This window comes from Nothobranchius furzeri, chromosome 16 (genome assembly GCF_043380555.1).
Source record: "Nothobranchius furzeri strain GRZ-AD chromosome 16, NfurGRZ-RIMD1, whole genome shotgun sequence".
NCBI lineage: Eukaryota > Metazoa > Chordata > Actinopteri > Cyprinodontiformes > Nothobranchiidae > Nothobranchius > Nothobranchius furzeri.
In genome coordinates this window covers 55,141,688-55,159,443 of record NC_091756.1, presented here as the reverse complement: position 1 = coordinate 55,159,443, position 17,756 = coordinate 55,141,688, and the positions used below count along the sequence as shown (strand labels likewise).

The 17,756-nt window shown below is 40.5% G+C and overlaps 1 protein-coding gene across 4 annotated transcripts in view; it reads left to right on the top strand.

Annotated features, from left to right (window-relative positions):
* Positions 1–17,756, top strand: part of taf4b (TAF4B RNA polymerase II, TATA box binding protein (TBP)-associated factor) — a 32,285-nt gene continuing 14,529 nt past the window's right edge. For 2 of the 4 annotated variants that reach the window (XR_011516938.1, XM_054749562.2), the window contains exons 1-10: positions 1–103; positions 540–965; positions 2,066–2,187; positions 2,307–2,408; positions 5,288–5,305; positions 6,346–6,474; positions 6,871–6,993; positions 7,550–7,639; positions 8,851–9,000; positions 15,493–15,613. Coding sequence is in view for 3 of the 4 variants with exons in the window: in XM_054749562.2 (XP_054605537.1) it covers positions 548–965; positions 2,066–2,187; positions 2,307–2,408; positions 5,288–5,305; positions 6,346–6,474; positions 6,871–6,993; positions 7,550–7,639; positions 8,851–9,000; positions 15,493–15,613 (1,273 nt within the window). In the remaining variant the exon portion in view is untranslated. The remainder of the gene's footprint in view (positions 104–539; positions 966–2,065; positions 2,188–2,306; positions 2,409–5,287; positions 5,306–6,345; positions 6,475–6,870; positions 6,994–7,549; positions 7,640–8,850; positions 9,001–15,492; positions 15,614–17,756) is intronic. The other 2 variants (XM_054749563.2, XM_054749565.2) reach the window with 2 other exon arrangements.

Genomic DNA, 17,756 nt, shown 5'->3' with positions numbered 1-17,756 from the left:
CTCTCATTCCCGTGCGCCTGAACGCCTCACGGTGCTAGTACGCTCTTTGAGTTAGCACTGAACTTCTCTGACGGTGTCGAAGGCGTATCCAGTTGAAATCCAGGTAAAAATACTACAGATTTGGTAAATAAACGGCGAAGTCCAAAAAACTAGCAAGAAATGTTCGGGCAATGTATATTTTTAATGTCTTGTTAATTAATAATATGTTTAAGCTGAAACCAACTCCGTGTTGCTAGCTAGTTAGCTATCTGTGTGAACATTTTTTTTTTTTTACTTTACTTTACCAAAGCTTGTAACACAATACATTTAAAATGTTTCGGTAAACTGTACGCAAATAAACCTCTTTAAGATGAAGTGAAAATTTGAAGCTTTGGGTTGGAATCGAAAACTAGCAAAGCTAATGGGTTTTTAACCAAACTGGACATCCGGGTTCAGGGGTTTCCATTAGTTTCTCATCTGAATACAATTATATTTGAGGACAAAAACTGCCAATTTTCACCAACCTGTTTTAACTTATATCAACATTTTGTTTGTCTCAGAAAATATTATGGCCACTAATAAAGTTGCCCCAGGTTCCGATGACTCTTGTGGGGCTGCTAAGAATCAAGACACTTCTATCCAAGTCCGGTTTCTACAGGTTCCACTCAAAGGTGGGCCCATCACCACCCAACACACTGCCCCAAAAGGCGAACGTGTCAGTCCTCCACAGGAAGTCATGTCCATGGGCCAGGGGTCCCAACCAGCATCTTGCCCTGGTAATGCCCTGGTCGCCACTCGCACCACCCCTTCTTCTGTGATGGTGGTGTCAAAACCCTCAACACAAGGAGGGGTGAGACTTTCCAATCCCACCCCAGGGAGGACAGTGACAATAACTGTACCCAGATCAGCCGCTTCACAACTAGTTGCCCCTGCACAACCTCGTGCCTCAGCACCACAGCTACCAACCAATGTTCAAATACCAGCAGGTGAGCTGATGACATGAAGTGTACTCTCATTATCTGTATGTTTGTCCTCTTTTGGAACTGCATGTGTAAATGGTAATGGTAAATGACCTGTATTTGATATAGTGCCTTCTAGAGTCCTAGAACCCCTCAAGGCGCTTTACAACACAATCAGTCATTCATCCATTCACACACACATTCACACACTGGTGGGGATGAGCTACAATGTAGCCACAGCTGCCCTGGGGCGCGCTGACAGAGGCGAGGCTGCCGAGCACAGGCGCCACCGGTCCCTCCGACCACCACCAGCAGGCAACGTGGGTTAAGTGTCTTGCCCAAGGACACAGCGACAGACTGAGCGGGGCTCAAACCTGCAACCTTCCGGTTATGGGGCGAGCACTTAACTCCTGTGCCACCGTCGCCCTGTGTCACAGTTTACATGTCTGCAGAGAGCTCCCACGGTGGACCTTTACCCGTTAACAGTTCAGAAAACCAAATGAAAATGAAGATGCATCTCTCTGTCTTCCATTCTCAAATTCATTGCTATTATCGAGTACAATCAGAGGAGTCTCAATTCAGACTTCATCAGGCCTATTAATAATGGGCTGTAAGTGTGTGAGTGACTTATCTCTGTAGTTAGGTGCACATCCTGTTTAAAGCACTACACAGATGTCTGTATCAAACACACTGAGCTATTTGAGGGTTGTTTGTATTTAGACAGTAGCTGTTTCAGTTAAATTAGTTTAGTTGAGTATTTCCCCTATGGCTGGTAAAAATCTAATATTTTCTGTCAACACATAAAAATTTTCTTTGTTTTGAAAACTATCTTAGATTTATTGATTCAGTTTCTTCTCTTGAAATTAAGAAGACATAACTGACTCACCTTGGTCATTCTTACATCACGTGCAGTCAGACTCACTGTGAGGCTGTAGCTGACAGAAAAGAGTGAAAACCAACATTATTTGGTCTTATTAGTTCTATAGCAAGTAGGTGTTTATTTCAGCAGTAATATTCTCCTGTAAGTTTCCACAACTCCCAATATACACAAGTTCTGTCTCTTGTAATGGAAAGTTACCCATCTTTCTAATAGTACTTATTGATGTTTGATCTCCTGCTTGTGTTAGGTATGATGCTGATCAGCAGTGACAGTGGTCAGCTAATGCTGGTTTCTCAGCAAGCAATAATGCAGGCTCAACAGGGGGCAAGAATTGTGAGCAGTCAAGCACCCAGAGTCACGACCCAACAGGTGTGTCCACTGCTTCTCTTTGCTTCTTAGATTTCTGTTTCTAAATGGAAAGAATAAATTCTAATGTTTTACTGATTTTTGTTGTTGTTGTTGCTCTGGCTGCCATGTTTATAATGCAGATATCTACAGCTGTGGGAAGCAAAAGTAATGAGAAAGTAACAATGATCAGGAGGGCAGCCCCATCCACCTTCCACACTGCACCACTTCAGGAGACAGCTTTGGTAAAGTTATCACTCACTCACTCACTCACTCACTCACTCACTCACTCACTCACTCACTCACTCACTCACTCCCTGGATTGCATCGTTTCCATTCTACCTGTGGGCATAAGCATGTCATACTGCTGTGGAAAATATACTTTAAAAAAAAAACTTTAATGTTGGTGTTGTGTTCAGATATCACACGTCTGCTTACAGTCACTGTATTATTTAAATACCAAGAAAGTTTTGTGTTTATTATTAAAAGCTCAAGCCGGTTGAATTGAATCCGACAGATATTCACAGAATAGAATAGACGTCATTGATCCCACAATGGGCAAATTCACTTGTTACAGCAGCACCAACACTTAAGGGAATAAATTGAAGAAAAATAATTACAAAGGAACATGTATATACACATAGACAGTAACATAGTATTCAATCACTAAAATCCATGAATATCAATGAAAAACATGGGTTCTAGAACTGTGTAGCCTACTGTAAGGGGCACAGACATACTAAGTAAATCTGGTACTGCTCAAGTTTTGAACACATAGGACTGCTCGATTGTGGCAAAAATGATAATCATGATTATTTTGACTGATATTGAGATCTTGATTATTTAAGATGATTTTTAAATTATTGTTGATTGTCAATCAATCAATCAAATTTTATTTGTAGAGCACCTTCCACAACGTTATCGGAAGCCCAAGGTGCTGAACAGCATCATCACAAGAAAAACATTCCCAGTACATGGGCATACAAGCAAGATAAAAACATAAAACCATAAAATATCAAGCAAACAATATTACAAAGAAAGAGAGATAACGGAATAACACTAATCGATCAAAAACAAATGGTGGACAAAATAAAATCAAGCATCTGGGTTAAAAAGAAGAAGAATTAAAACCATAATGTCAAGCCAATTCAAAGAACCCTAGCGCTAAAACGCAATCAAATAAAAATGAGTCTTTAAACGAGACTTAAAGACTTGAAGGGATGGTGCCTGCCTAATGCTCAGTGGCAATTCGTTCCACAGAGTTGGAGCCAAAACAGAAAAAGCACGACAACTCCTCGATCGATATTTCGACCAGGGGACCACCAGAAGTTCCTGCTTGGCTGAGCGAAGAGACCGAGATGGAGCATACCTCTGCAAAATTGCAGTAATGTACGAGGGGGCACTGCCCTGGAGGGCCTTATAAATGAGAGTTAAGATTTTAAACTTAGCTCGATATTGCACCGGGAGCCAGTGCAGAGCAGCCAGCACTGGGGTAATGTGCTCTCGACATCTAGTACCTGTCAGGAACCTAGCCACAAAGTTCTGCACAAACTGGAGCCGTGCAACTGTGCACTGGGCCAGACCAGCATACAGAGCGTTGCAGTAGTCCAGCCGGGACAGGACAAAAGCATGCAACACAGACTCCAGATGAGCTCTGGACAGCAGAGGCCTGATCCTGGATAATTCTTTCAGGTTAAAGAAACAGGACCTCACCACTGTATTTACATGAGTGTCAAGATTAAGGGATGAGTCGATTTTAATCCCCAAATTACTGACCATTTCCTTTTCATAGGGGTCAATGGGCCAAGGTCAATATCAGCACCAGAGCCATTTCTTCTGCCAGGACTAAGTATTATGACTTCCGTTTTGCTCTCATTTAGGTGCAAAAAATTAGAAGCCATCCAACATTTTATGTCTTTCAAACAATCCAGTAAAGAAGAAACAGATCTATCCTCCCCACGTCGAAGAGGGAGATAGATTGTGTTTATGTATTTATTCATTCAGTCATCAAATTGCACAGGGCACAATCAGGACTAAATAAATAAGAAAAAGAAACAAGATGGTCACAAAAACAATTCCTGATTTCTAGTGTTAAAAGGTCAATACACTTGCTCATAGTTTATGACCCAAGGGCTATAGGCTGAGGTTCAACTTATTTAATCCTACCCAATACAGACCCAAATATCCAACCAATATCTTGCAAATACTGACAGAAAGAAACACATATGGTGCTGCAGGGAAGTGTTCCAGCAACGTGTCGCTCAGAGAGATAAATTATTATTTATCAACATGAGAAACGTATTTCTAACTTATTTCTTAACTATTTATTTGCAGGTCCCATCAGTTAATGTAATAATTGTCTCAGGCAAAGCGATCAGAGGTGTGCTGCAACCCCCCCCCCCCTCCCAACCTGGTCTCACAGCAATCAAGGGAACGCTGCGTGTGTTTGGTGCACCGTGCACTTACATTTTGCTGTTTTATAGTGGCTCAGGAGCCTGCAAGTACATTTCGTGTCACTCACTTGGGCTAATACAGGAGGAAGCCGGCTCTGAGAGCCGTTTCTTTCGCGACCAACACATGATTCCCTTTCCTAATGTTCAGAGCGCAGACTGAGTGTTTTGCTAACCTGCAGGAAATGTCGACGACAGTTATCCAGAAAGTAGTTGAGGGTTACCAGAAACATTTCTAGGTTGTTTTCTATGTATCTTTAGGATTTAAAAGGTCAAGAAGGGGGGCCTGGATAGCTTTTAGAAATAGTGACAAAGTCGCTAAATTGACAACATTTTGGGAGGAGCGTTTCATTTGCAACTCGGAGCAGTGCAAGTGGGAGGAGCAAATAATCTGCTCGTTTTGTTTTTAAAGTTGTTCAAAACTCAAATCGTAGTTGTGATTAAAATTCAATTATTGAGCAGCTCTACGTACTGAGTATTGCATAGATGTTATTTTGTCTCCTTTGTGTCGAACAAATCGGGTTTTGTCCATCAGAGAGGAGTGTGTAGGGACCATCAATAAAGTGCAACACCTTTCTACTGAAACTTTATATGAGTTAATTCTGACTTATCCTCTAAATTTCCTGACCAGGATATTTGTGACTCATCAGCTTTTCCTTTTATTTTTGGTGCAGGTGCTAAAGACTGGGCAGGTATGTACAGCTGAGTGAGAGAACCACATGAAACTCTGGCCAGCCTGAGAGCATTTAGTCTTTAACAGTCTTAAACTTTCTGTGTTTCTGTGGACATTTTCCACTCAATCAGCCTGAAGGTAGGTGAGTTCTTCATACGCTGAGATGTTCTCAGTCCTTTTATACTGGGAATTAAACAACTCTTGACTCCTTTAAAGGTGTGGGACACTCATTTAATCGATACATTTGCAGCCGTCTTTAGTAGAATTTATTGCCTTGTAAGTTGCACTCTGAGGAAACAAAGCTCCGGTGCACCATTATCAGGAACTAGCAGAATGCAATATCACAGCTGAGCTTCAAAAGGCAGGATTTTGAGTCTTATTTCCTGATATTTGGACATCTCACCTCAGATTGGATAACAGCAAAGTGACTCTACCACTGACCGTTTGCTCTGCAACGTTGTTTTACCTCCTCAAATAACACAAGCATGAAGGAGTTCTGCTGTGTTGTGGAGTTGTTATGGTGTAACAGTTAGCTTTTATTAGCCCAGACGTTCTCTGCTGTTTTCTGGACACTAAAATGACAACAACCTTTCCCTTCGCGAGTCAAGATGGGTGAGTCCATGAATGTTAAGTGACAGTGTGACATACATCTGTCAGGATTTTCAATTACTAGAGTTTCACCATCTATTTTCTATCAGAAGCTAAAGCAGGATATAGGTGGAGACTATTTTTCATGTTCAGCCTGCATGAAAAACTCAGAGTGTCCCATTATAATCAGAAATAATCATTAATAATGTTTTTTTAATGTTCAACACCTTTAATAAGGTGTAAATGTTAAGTGACTTATTTCATCTGGCAGCAGAGCTGGTTCAGAAAGACATGAGATTACACATGTAAATCCGAGTGCACAGACCAATGCTGTTTATGATTTTTTGCCGTTATGTGGAATTTGGGTTCAGTCAGGAACACATCAGCCTTTTGTGCAAAGATCTGTTTCCACAAATGAACATGAATGATTGCTAAAGAATTCCTGTGACTCAAAGTTTACATTGTGTTTAGGTGATTGGTGTTGCTACTAAACCAGCTGTAGTCCTGGGTCACGGCACCATGTCTGAACGAGGAACGCGTCCTCACACTCAGTCAGCATCAACGGACACTAAAAAGGAGCCACAGATCACTTTCAATAAGGTGAGAGTCACCATTTCCAGTTCGAGCTGTTCTTGTAAAACCAGTCTCTTCTGCTTTTACAAGTAGAAATAATATATACTGTTTTTGGTTAAAAAAATGAATGACTCGATGACAAAAAGTAATCGTTTCTTTCAGTAGATGTGATGAAAACTTTTATCTGCTCCTGCATTTGCTTTTAGAGCTGTGGCATTACCCACTAGACTGATTTATTTTAATATTTCTACAGATAGAGGTTCTTCTTAGGCAATTGCATTAATACTCTGCCAGCTAACACAAATGTTACCAGGAAGCTAGAAAATTAGTAATTGGTTTTCTTTCTTTCTTTCTTTCTTTCTTTCTTTCTTTCTTTCTTTCTTTCTTTCTTTCTTTCTTTCTTTCTTTCTTTCTTATCAACAGGAGAGCATGGAAAGTGTGAAAAAGTGTAAGAATTTTTTGGTTACGCTGATCAAGCTAGCTTCTAGTGACTCAAGATCTCCCAACATGGCTGACAACGTGCGAGGACTGGTGAAGAATCTGCTGGTACTTCTATCCAACCATCACACACACACATCAGTTAAATGATCTTCAAATATCTAGGCTACACCCACAGTTATGAAGCAAAATCTGTTTAAAGCCTAGTAAGGATGACAATAACAGACATGTTTTGTTGTTTAAAATGTTGTAAAAAAGAATAACTACAGCCAAAACAGGGTTTCCCCCAGCGCTTTATAAGCCAGGCTGTCCTCACCCACCTGCCAAGCTAAGCATCATGCCCCGCCCCCCTCTCTGACCCTACCGTGTCCGCTGACACGAACGGTGCAACAAAACTAGAGCCCTCCATCAGCTGATGGTGGTGAGAAACAGCAGCGGAATGTGTGTTTACCCCCCCCCCCCCCCCCCAACACCACCTCCCCGGACGGCCGAAGCCGCCAGGCTTAACTCATTTTCTTGGGGAAACCCTGCAAAACTTATTTGAGATCATCAAGTGGAAATGGAGTCTGCTGCCAGTTTTCAAAATTGTATTTATATTTTTGGGATACTGTCAGTTTGCATTATTATATCACTCACGAGTTATTTATTTTGTCTTCACCTGCAGGATGGAAAGATTGAAGCTGAAGAGTTCACAGAACGGCTCTATGATGAACTGAAGTCAACTCCACAACCCTGTCTTGTACCTTTTCTGAAGGTAAAGTTAAAACAACACTGTTTTCCTTGTCCAACTCTGAGAAATGCACGGCCCACGTACATGTTAATGTGTCGTGTATGGGGGTCACTTTGATTGTCTCTTTGCTGGCTGGGAAGGAGCTGAACCATGTGTATGAGGTCAGTTGGTGTTAAATGGATATAATTGTGCTCACATTTATGAACTAGTGCTTGGGCTCTGGAGGTAAAATCCTGAAGAGGGTCTGTACAGTCTTCAACACCAAAGTGCCTCAGGAGGAGGAGTGTAGGGAATTTGTGAGGGTATTCACACGCCAGCGACATATTGGTTATAAAGCTCTCACTGGTGAACCAGAAACTTTCCTCACAGCATCTTCAAGCTGAAAGAAGCTGTTGCTTGGGCTCCAAATAGCAGTCCAGACCACCTGTTTTTATTGTGTGGGGGTGTCTGGATGGCGTCCTTGAAGTTGTGCCATCTCTGGTATTTTATTGTTTCTTTCAACAGGCAATATCTGACTCTGGGGCGTCTTTACTGCATACCAGGGGAGTTTGTGAACAAGGTGTCAGAATGGGCATCGTTCAGGTTGCAGGTAGATGCACATTGGCGTTAACAGAAGTCACTAGGCTGAAGGAGGAGGCCTTTAGGGATTGGCTGTCTCAAAGGACACATAAAGCAGCTAATGGGTACTACACCAGTACCCATTCAGGTTTGCAGCTTCTGTGATAGCAGGAACAAAATATTGAATGTGAGTGAAATTCAGAGTGGCCACAGGGAAGGACTATTGGTTGGCATGATGTGAATTTTGGCAAACTGTTCTTGGACTCAGAGGGAAAGCAGGAACCACTGTTGGGTTTGGGTGGGAAAGACCTAACCTGGTCAAGTGGCTGAAGAAGCACTTTTTAAGAATGTCATTAATCCAGTCATGCGATTGGTCACTGAGAAGGGTCTGGTCTGGAAACTACTTGGCATCATCAATCATCATCAATCAATCATCCGATAGAAGCTGGAGGATGTCTGTGTTCAGAGGGAGGTTTAGGTGTTCCTCCTGGACCTGTTCTTGTGGTTCTAAAATATGACATCAAAGTCATATTGTTTATCAAAGGCCATTGTTTATCTGTTGACTTGTTTTCTTTACATGCAGGATATTCTTTCCTTTTCAACTTTAGATTTTTCAAATACTTCTGTGATGAGCGATGGAAACGTTAAACTCATGATTTGTTTTTTATTGCCTACAGAAAAGTCTTCCAGCAGTGCGTTTGTTTACTGCAGACCCCCAGCTATTCATCCAGCAGGCTTCATCTTCAGTCTGCAAGTCAAGAACTGTCTCCTCCAATTCAAAGCTGCTGATGCCTAATGCAGGAGACACTATCAAGACCAGTCAACAGGTAAATTAGTTAACTAGACATACAACGAAGAGGGCTCTAGATCTGCAGCATGTCTGCAACTAAAAAGGAGGACATCTCATAACTCTGTGTGGCTGGAGCATTATCTATAGGTCAGTGTGACTGGAGCATAGAGACCATGAAAGCAGGCTGTGTGAAGACTTCACCTACAGCTCCTCCTCTACCTGGGTTTTGAGACACCCCTCCCCCATATGTGTTCTACTTACCCGATAAGGTGTTTCGTCATCAAATCATATGAATAAGTAATATACCATTTTTATTTGTATTTGTATTGTATGCAAGTTTAAAGATGAAGTGAGTTATTTCAAAAATTAAGCATACATCAAAACGTGTATCCAGGACCACCTTCTTGGTGTCAAATCTATTCAGACCAGAGCCGGATTAAATAAATGGACTACACTAGGCAGGCTGCATTTTAGCCCCCCCCCCCCCCCCCCCCCCAATCGATGTTATGTAATGAATTGAAATCTGAAACTTACAAAATTTACTTATAAAAGTTCATTCACATTTTACATAGCCTAGTTTTTGGTTACAAATTGGTTGTTTGTATGCCAAAATAAGTCATGTGTTGTAGGCTGTTGCCTCTGCTGAATCAGAAATTCTGTCAATTTTCTGAGTGTGAACTTATTGTTTTGCTATTTGAACATTAATAAAATTATTTGACAAATAATTAATAAAACCAGTAACACTTACCAAGGAAACCATTTAGCATTATCTACTCCGGGATAATCTTCAGCCTTCCAGCATCACATACCTCAATCACAGCAGAAACACGTCTAAAGAAATGTTCCTTGGTTAAGCTTCAGTCTCCAGATTTCCTCTGTGATGCCGAAGAATATCCAATATTTTGAGAGGGATAGTTTAGTGCAAAGTACTCATCAGTTTGGTACCACTTTGCAGGATCAGATGGGTAGCTAGTTGTTAATACCCTGTCTGGGTCTAGAGGCTCCTGTAAGACTATATTGGGCTCACTTCTGGCTGGCTGCTGTTCTTCCAGTTTGTCCTTCTGTGAAGGCGCTGATGTTGACGGCGTTGGCGCTACATCGTCTTCCGCCGCATCTTCCACTGCGTCTTCGGGTTGTGTCTCCTCCGGGTCTGACTTGGGCCCGGCCTCTGGCTCTGCTGACTCGAGCAGGTTCACAGCTGTCGGACGGCTGCCCAAGCAGCCCGACAGAAACTTCTGTAAAGCCCCCCCCCCCCCGGCGTCTCTTCTTTAGTTCCTCTTCATTTTTTTTACGTTTTGCCACACCCGAAAGCATCGTGAAAGTTAGCCTATTCAAAAACACCTGCTAGCTTTGTTGTGTCCCGCTCTGACTCTGACCGCTTCTCTGACGTCCTTAATTGGGTGGCGCCTTAACCCTCTGGGGTCCAGGGGAGTTTTCCTTTGTTTTTCCAAAATAAAAACCATAACCACTGCCTTATGCGGTATCAATCTTTTCAGCACAACCTGGACTTTATGAATTTATACTTATTTTTTATATTTGGACATAAAGGGGTTGCATATTAGACCTTAAATCACTCAAAAACATAAAATCTGAATAGGAAAAAAGTTGTTTATTTTACTGTGAAACCAACAAACATTTATGACGAATGTTTTTTATCATTTAGAATGGTAATCTAGACTGTACATTTATAAAAAATATGACTAAATATAGCAAATAACTAATTTAAAAAAATTATCAGCTCTCTGGGATCCAGAGTGTAAATCACCGTTTTTGACTCATTTTGGGTTTTCTTTTGTATTTTCTAATAAAAACAATAAATATTGCCTTATGGGGTATCATTTTTTCAGGACAACCTGGACTATCTGATCCATGCTTTCGTTCTTTTTTAAACACAGAAACAGTTTTGTTTACCTGTTTGTAGCTACGGTTTCGCCGACAGCTGCCGGCTTCTTCAGGCTGACGCTGATGGTGGCGCGTCAAAGACACAGCAAGAACACACCTAAGCTGGACTATCTGAATTTATACTTATTTTATTAATTTGGCAATAATATACATGGATTTTGGAGTGGGGAGTGGCTCTGTCTCACGCCGAGATCTGACAGCTGTGCGGCGCCGCCCACTCCTCTTGTTGGATCTCCGAGGAGCTGCATCTCTGCCTTCATCCTCTATCCCATCATGACCCAACTCTTCTATGAGGAAGGATGGATCTGCCACATCGTCATCAACATCCTCGCTGTTTGCCTCAGTCTCCGGCTGCGAGTCTCCGTCCACTTCCTCTGCTTCCAGTTCAAAAAACAGCCGTACTATCTGACCTGCCTGGTGGACATTTATCCTTCTCATCATCCTTTATATAAGCCTAATAAAAGCCTGCTAAACTGCAGAGACAATATATCTGTCCGGATCGCTTCAAAATACAAAGTTTACCGTCAATATCTGTCTAATTGTTTGTTGTTACTCCGTTCGCGCCACTTTCCCTGCGAAGCGGCTCCTTTTTGCGCACGTCTCGTTACCCGTGCAGCCTTCCTTTCTCTCTCTCAGTTACATAACGATGCTTTTTATCAGTTGAATATGTGAGACGTCCACCAACAGCAAAAGGATCTCGTGTTTTTGTGGGTTTTTTATGTTCACAAGCACATTCCCGCTCACAGATTACTAAACCGCTGTTTTGACAAGTTATCAGATTGTCTAAAAATAGGTCATTTTTTAGTTTAGTCTAACTCCGCTTTTACGTTGCCTGTTAACAAAATTTAAAAACTGGGGTGTAGTTTATAATCTCCTTTTTAAAGCTGAATTGAAACCGAAACTCAGGGAGGCGGAGTCTTGCTGCTACAACGTCCCAAATAAGACCTGTTCAAAAGACGCGGATACTTGTCCGTGGACCCCAGAGGTTTAATGTGACTTAGCCAATGAAACGGTCTATGGTTAAGATAAACATTGTCACTATTTTTAGTTAATTGATAAATTATTGAAACAAATTGTAGATAGGAGTCCTAGCTACAAATTCTATCATAGGACATTTGTACATTTAATTTTTAATTAATTTATTTATAATTTTGTTCCTCTGTCTGGGCCCCATCCAGCCAATCAGGCCCTAGGCACGTGCCTACTTTGCCTTAGCGTTAATCCGGCTCTGATTCAGACACTACTAGAGTCATCCCATTTAACCATGTTTGTAAGATCTACTCTAGCTTAATTATAACAAAACACAAAGTGAACAGCCTAAAAAATGTGAGGATAGAAAGGAGAAGAATCCACTGCAATTGTGGGTAAGATGATGAAAAAGAACCCTTTCACCAATGTAGCAATTAAAACATTAATTATGATCAAAAGATGTGATTATTCCATATAAATATGTCTGAGAGTTGAAGTAGCTCTGAAAAGAGCTGTTGTGTCTGTAATCACTTGCAGCGTCGCAGAAAGGTTTTGATTTATGGTCAAAGGAGTTTTTTTCATAAAAATGCTTCTTTCCCGATTTGGCTGAATCGGGGGTCAGCTGGAAACTGAGTTAATCGGGAAGTAAATCCTGTTTTAATAAACTCATTATTATTTCTGGCTTATTCTGGCAAATCGGAATGTGCCGTGTCTGGAAGGCTTAACCAAAACATTCATCAGAAAGCCATGCCCTCCTCAGATACGAAGATGTTTTTAACACTGTGAATGAGAACGTCTTAAAATCCTTATGTAATGTGTAAGAGTGTAAACAATGATTAACTTGCTAAAAATTTATTACTAAACAAATTAAACTAGACTAACTTTAAACACTAAATGTATGGTGTAACTAAGGTGAATGAGACGGAGAATGGTGTGACGTGGAATGTTGCTCAGAACCAGCAAATCCGAAGAAACGATTAGTTCTGATGGTAACTGAAGGTGATGTCTTCGCGTTAAGCTTTGGTTAGGAGGCTCATAAACACATTCAACGCCATTTGCCGTTCTACATACCCTGAGCGGAAGTCCCCGTCTAGATCAGGAGGTGTAAAGGTCCAGCTTGACCTTTATGGAGCCGGAGCCCGTAGTAACAGCCACGGCAGCCGACCACCCGTCTCGAGATACTTCCGGGTCACGACAATTTTGTTGGCGTCTGGTGAGACCCAAACCTGGGTCGTGATGGTTCAGCTTTTATTCTGAAAGGAACCGTTGCAGCAGTTGGAACGGCAACAGATTTTATCCAGCTTGTCGTTTGTTCTTTCGGCTGAAGAGGAAAGTTATGGATTGGCCACTCCCGACAACTTCTCTAGAACGCTTTGAACTGGCGTTAGAGATGATGTGGGCATAGTTTTATATAGGGCTGCACGATAATAGAAAAACCTGCGATATGCGATAACAGTGATTAATATTGCGATGACGATATTACTTGCGATAAATAAAAACTTAACTCAGGAACAAAAATAATCCAAAACAATTAATTAAAATAATCATAAAAATGAGAAAAGCTAAAGATGTGAGGAAAGGGAAAAAGAAAATGAACAACAAAAGGAAATCAGTGGATCGCGGGAAAAGCAGAATCAGCAGAAAGAGCAGAACAAAGCTAACTCAGGTGTTTGCTAACCAACAAAATTAAGTGCCGTCTGCCACAGGGGGCGGGCATCTGACCTATGAGAACCCACCCGATTGGCCAAATGGGTGAAGAGCTCCATTTGATTTGTTAAAAAAACATCATGCTTCTGTTTGATTGACAGAATGCCTTATGTGTAGCAAACATTTGAGCTCACCATTCATTACGATATTTATCTGTTCTTTGCGATATGCATATTGAGCATGCTGATATTGCGATAACAATATATTTACGATATATTGTGCAGCTCTAGTTTTATACTTTGGATGTTTTGGTTTATGGTCGAATGAAAAGTTGACAGATTTTACCAAACACCATCAAAACCACGTCTCCGTCAGATCTGGCAGATTCTGATTGGATCAGTGAAAGCAACGTGTTATGTCTTTTAACGCTACGTGAGATCAGTCCTAGTGGAAACATTTAAAGTCAGATTACTTTTATATTATGTAGGATTATAATAAAGTAATTAATATTTAGATTTCACAAATTGGTCACATCTTATTTATTGACTAACACTTGGTTGGATTAGCTTTATTAAAATAGAGTTCTTTGATTAATTAAAAGAAAATAGTTCATTCTTCATTCTTCTGTTGAGCTGAAAAGAAGCAGGTTAGAAGCAAATACATGAGACCTTGAGACCATATCTCATGCAGACTAGTTCTGTGCAGAGTAGAGGGGAAACAGTCATTTCATTCTGTTACAGCAAGAACAATATTCATTTCAAATTCATTGATTTAAGCACAGGTTATTCAAACATTTCATTTAAACATCTTGTTCATTCATCACATATGATTAATTAACTTATAACTATAACATTGTGGAGTCTTCACTTATTCAGAGTGAAGAATGTTGACGTCTGGCTTTCACAGTGAGTGCAGGAACCTTGGGGGAGAATGTTTATTTGAATGTTTTGTCTTCATGGAATGTCAACACACGCTGAGCAGAACCTTCTGGATTTAGAAGGCCACATAGAAAGTGGATTTATTTCTGTAGATGAAAGGTTATTATGTTGATTAATATATAGGTGAAAATTGACCCTTTTGGACGTTAAACCAAACTGTTGGATACAAGCCCATAGAACAAAGGAAACGACGACTTTCACTTGGCATTTTGTTTTTATACTTCTTATTATTGATAATTTTTCTCATGAGCATGACCTTGAGTTAAAAACATTGACTACAATCACATTAGGCACTGATAACAAAGGGTCTTAACAGATGTAGTTTGGAGCAATGATGGTTTGTAAATGGTTTCATTTGTGAGGAGTTTGTATAAGAGAAAGCACAAAGGATCAAGAGGAGAGAGTGAATCCCAGAGCATCCAACTGTCAGAACTGGCGTTTGATGCAGGAGATGATTGACATTTACAATAAAAATAAACCTCTGTGGTGCATGTTTTTTGTTCTGATGGACCACAGCCTCCTCCCAGAGACTCAAACAATAAATGTTCAGGATGGGAAGAGTCGGCCACAATTTATTTTGCTCGTTTCAAGTTTCTGAAAGTTTACAGGTTCTGTAGGAAGGGCAGGTTGCAGTTTATTGACAGCAGCATCTTTTTAGACAAGGGAGCCTCTGTTATACTCCTACTCAAGGTCATGAAAGATGATGGAAGATGATGGTTCTCAGGAAGACGGTTATCTACCGGAGTCCCGCTGAGAAAGATCGGAGCAGGTAGGCCTCAGTTCTCGCGGAGATCCAAAATCATCTCCACTGGTTTGACAGTTCTGGGTAGTTCATTCTGCACCAGGTCATCAGGTTGTGGATCTGTAGGCTGACTCATCCCCGCTTGATACAAGCCCGACCAGGGCGGTGTCCTCAGCAAACTTCAGCAGTGTAACAGATTTTTTTAAGACTCTCCCTAAGTCACATCTATGAGCCAATAGCTGTGAGAATACTCCTATCTAGTGTGCTGTTTCTCTGTTGTTTTAATTGCTGATCTTTTTTTAATCAGTGGTGTTTAATGATTACTGTCCAGCAGGCTAAAGGACTGGCTCTGAGACTTGGATTAATGGCTGCCCAGTCCAGAAATTGCATATCTACTAAAACTGGGCCCACCACGAAACCTGCAGTGGTTCAGTTGGGAAAACAAATGCCAGGTAACAGCTGCTAAAATTAGGCTTTAGAACTTACTTATTCTGTTTGAAAGTTTATTAACCCTTTGATGCATAATGGTCACTACAGTGGACAGGTACTCAAAATAGTTATTTATTTGTTTTTGCTATTAAGCACAGCTGTTGAAGACTTTATTGCATGTGAGCCCCTCCATTTGGACTTCAGTAAGCCAAGCCAACATATTTCATGCTCAGAATGCACGCTGTCCACTGAGGTGGACATGTAATAAATTATTTGTAAATTATAAAATTTTACGAAAAATATTAGTTGAAATTTGTTTCATTCACACCTAAAGACGAATGAAAAAAAATTGTAAAAAAAATCATGGTTGAAGATTTCATAATTCATGCATCAAAGGGTTAATATTTAAAGTTTCTGCATTCATATGAACATATTCTACATTCTGGAGTGACTTTTTGTTAAATGATTTTTGTAAATCGCATGTTGGGTTATTAGTCGGGGTGCAATGGATCATCACGGATATCTCTACGGTTCGGCATGCACATGGTCTGTGGATTGGTAATGTGAAGGCGCATGAAAGGAGCTTGCAAAACCATCTGTCGCATATATGGGAGCATTTTGGCTTCCATGTAAAATACAATGATGATACAAACTACTAAAATGGACACACGGACGCGCCTGTCTCCAGTCTGACGTGTGTAGCACCGCGCACACGTACCTCCGGTCGCTATTAAAGGAGGAAGGGAGGTAGTGCGCACAAAATGCCCGGGACAGTTATTACATTAATGTAATGGGACCTGAAATATTGGTGGGGACAAATCTGTGAAAGAGGAGAGTAGGGAAAAACAGAGCTTTAGAAAGTTGAAATGAGTGAAAGCAGGGCCATATTTTTGTCTTTGAGTAAGGCATGCAGTGGCTGGCCTCTGGCAAGCCGTTTTAACATTTAATCAGCAATTGGACATCTCTGTAATTCCTATTTTATGTAACACTTTCATTGATCCTAATACTAATTGTATTTTTATTAGTCAAAAATGCAAATGACATCAACAGCAATGTTACTTGTAGAAATTATAATTAAGAAGAAGAAGAAAATATCATTTCTATAGCGCCTCTCAAGATAAAAATCACGAGGCGCTTCACAAAAGCAAAAAATGTAAAAATAAAAAAAGCATTTAGAAAATGTTTAAAAATATATTTAAAATGAGCAAAAATAGGCAATTGTGATTTAAAAAAGAAATGTTAAGAGAGGGAGAGAGAGTGAATAGGAAAGAGGGAAATCAGTGGATCCTGTGGAAGGTGGAATAGGTGGGGAGAGCATAAGGATATAATAACTGCAGAAACGGAGAAATCTCAGAATCCCGAAAGACCCAAGGTGGCCTTTTTAACATTTATTAGGCAGACTGGACATGTATTCCAGATAACTATAATTCTGTTGTTCCTGGTAGTAATTAACATTCCAGATATCCATAACAGTGTTCTTACTGAATGAACACTTAATATATCTGAAATGTTCATTCTAGAATCATAACATCTTTGACGTCATGGATATTATAGAGCGTGACTGTGTTCTAGACAATCAATAGAGAGCAAAGTTATTTGTCTTTTTGTTTTCTTTCTGCTGATCCAAAAAAGGACAAGATCCACAACACAAAACTGTAATGTGATCTGAACCGTGAGTCCTTTGATCCGTTGCACTACAAGTTAATAGTAAAGTTTCTTCAATGTAGAACCCCCAACTTCTGTTGATCTACTTAAAGTGACAGTGTGTAGTTTCCTTGGCCATAGGGGGCAGTACATACCTAAACGATTGCAAGCAAGCATTACTTTTGTGTTGGAGTAAGACCTTAGCAATGGATGGCCATTAGGGTCAAAAATCCCTGGGAGCATAACCTCCAGTAAAATAACAAGAACATCAGATTCTCTTTCTTCAGTTGTAACGAGTGAAGAGATAACAATGATTATTTATGGTAAAAGTTTTGTTAACATTTTTCACAAATCAGTAAATGCATTTTGTCCTTATAGTCTTCCGTAGAAGGAAACATGGCATCCAATATGGCTTCGCCCAGAGACTTAAATCCGCTCCCATGTATTTTAGAACAGATTTCTATAGTTATGAAACTGCCAATATTTTTCTTGAACTGGGCATCTTTTAATTAATGTAAAACA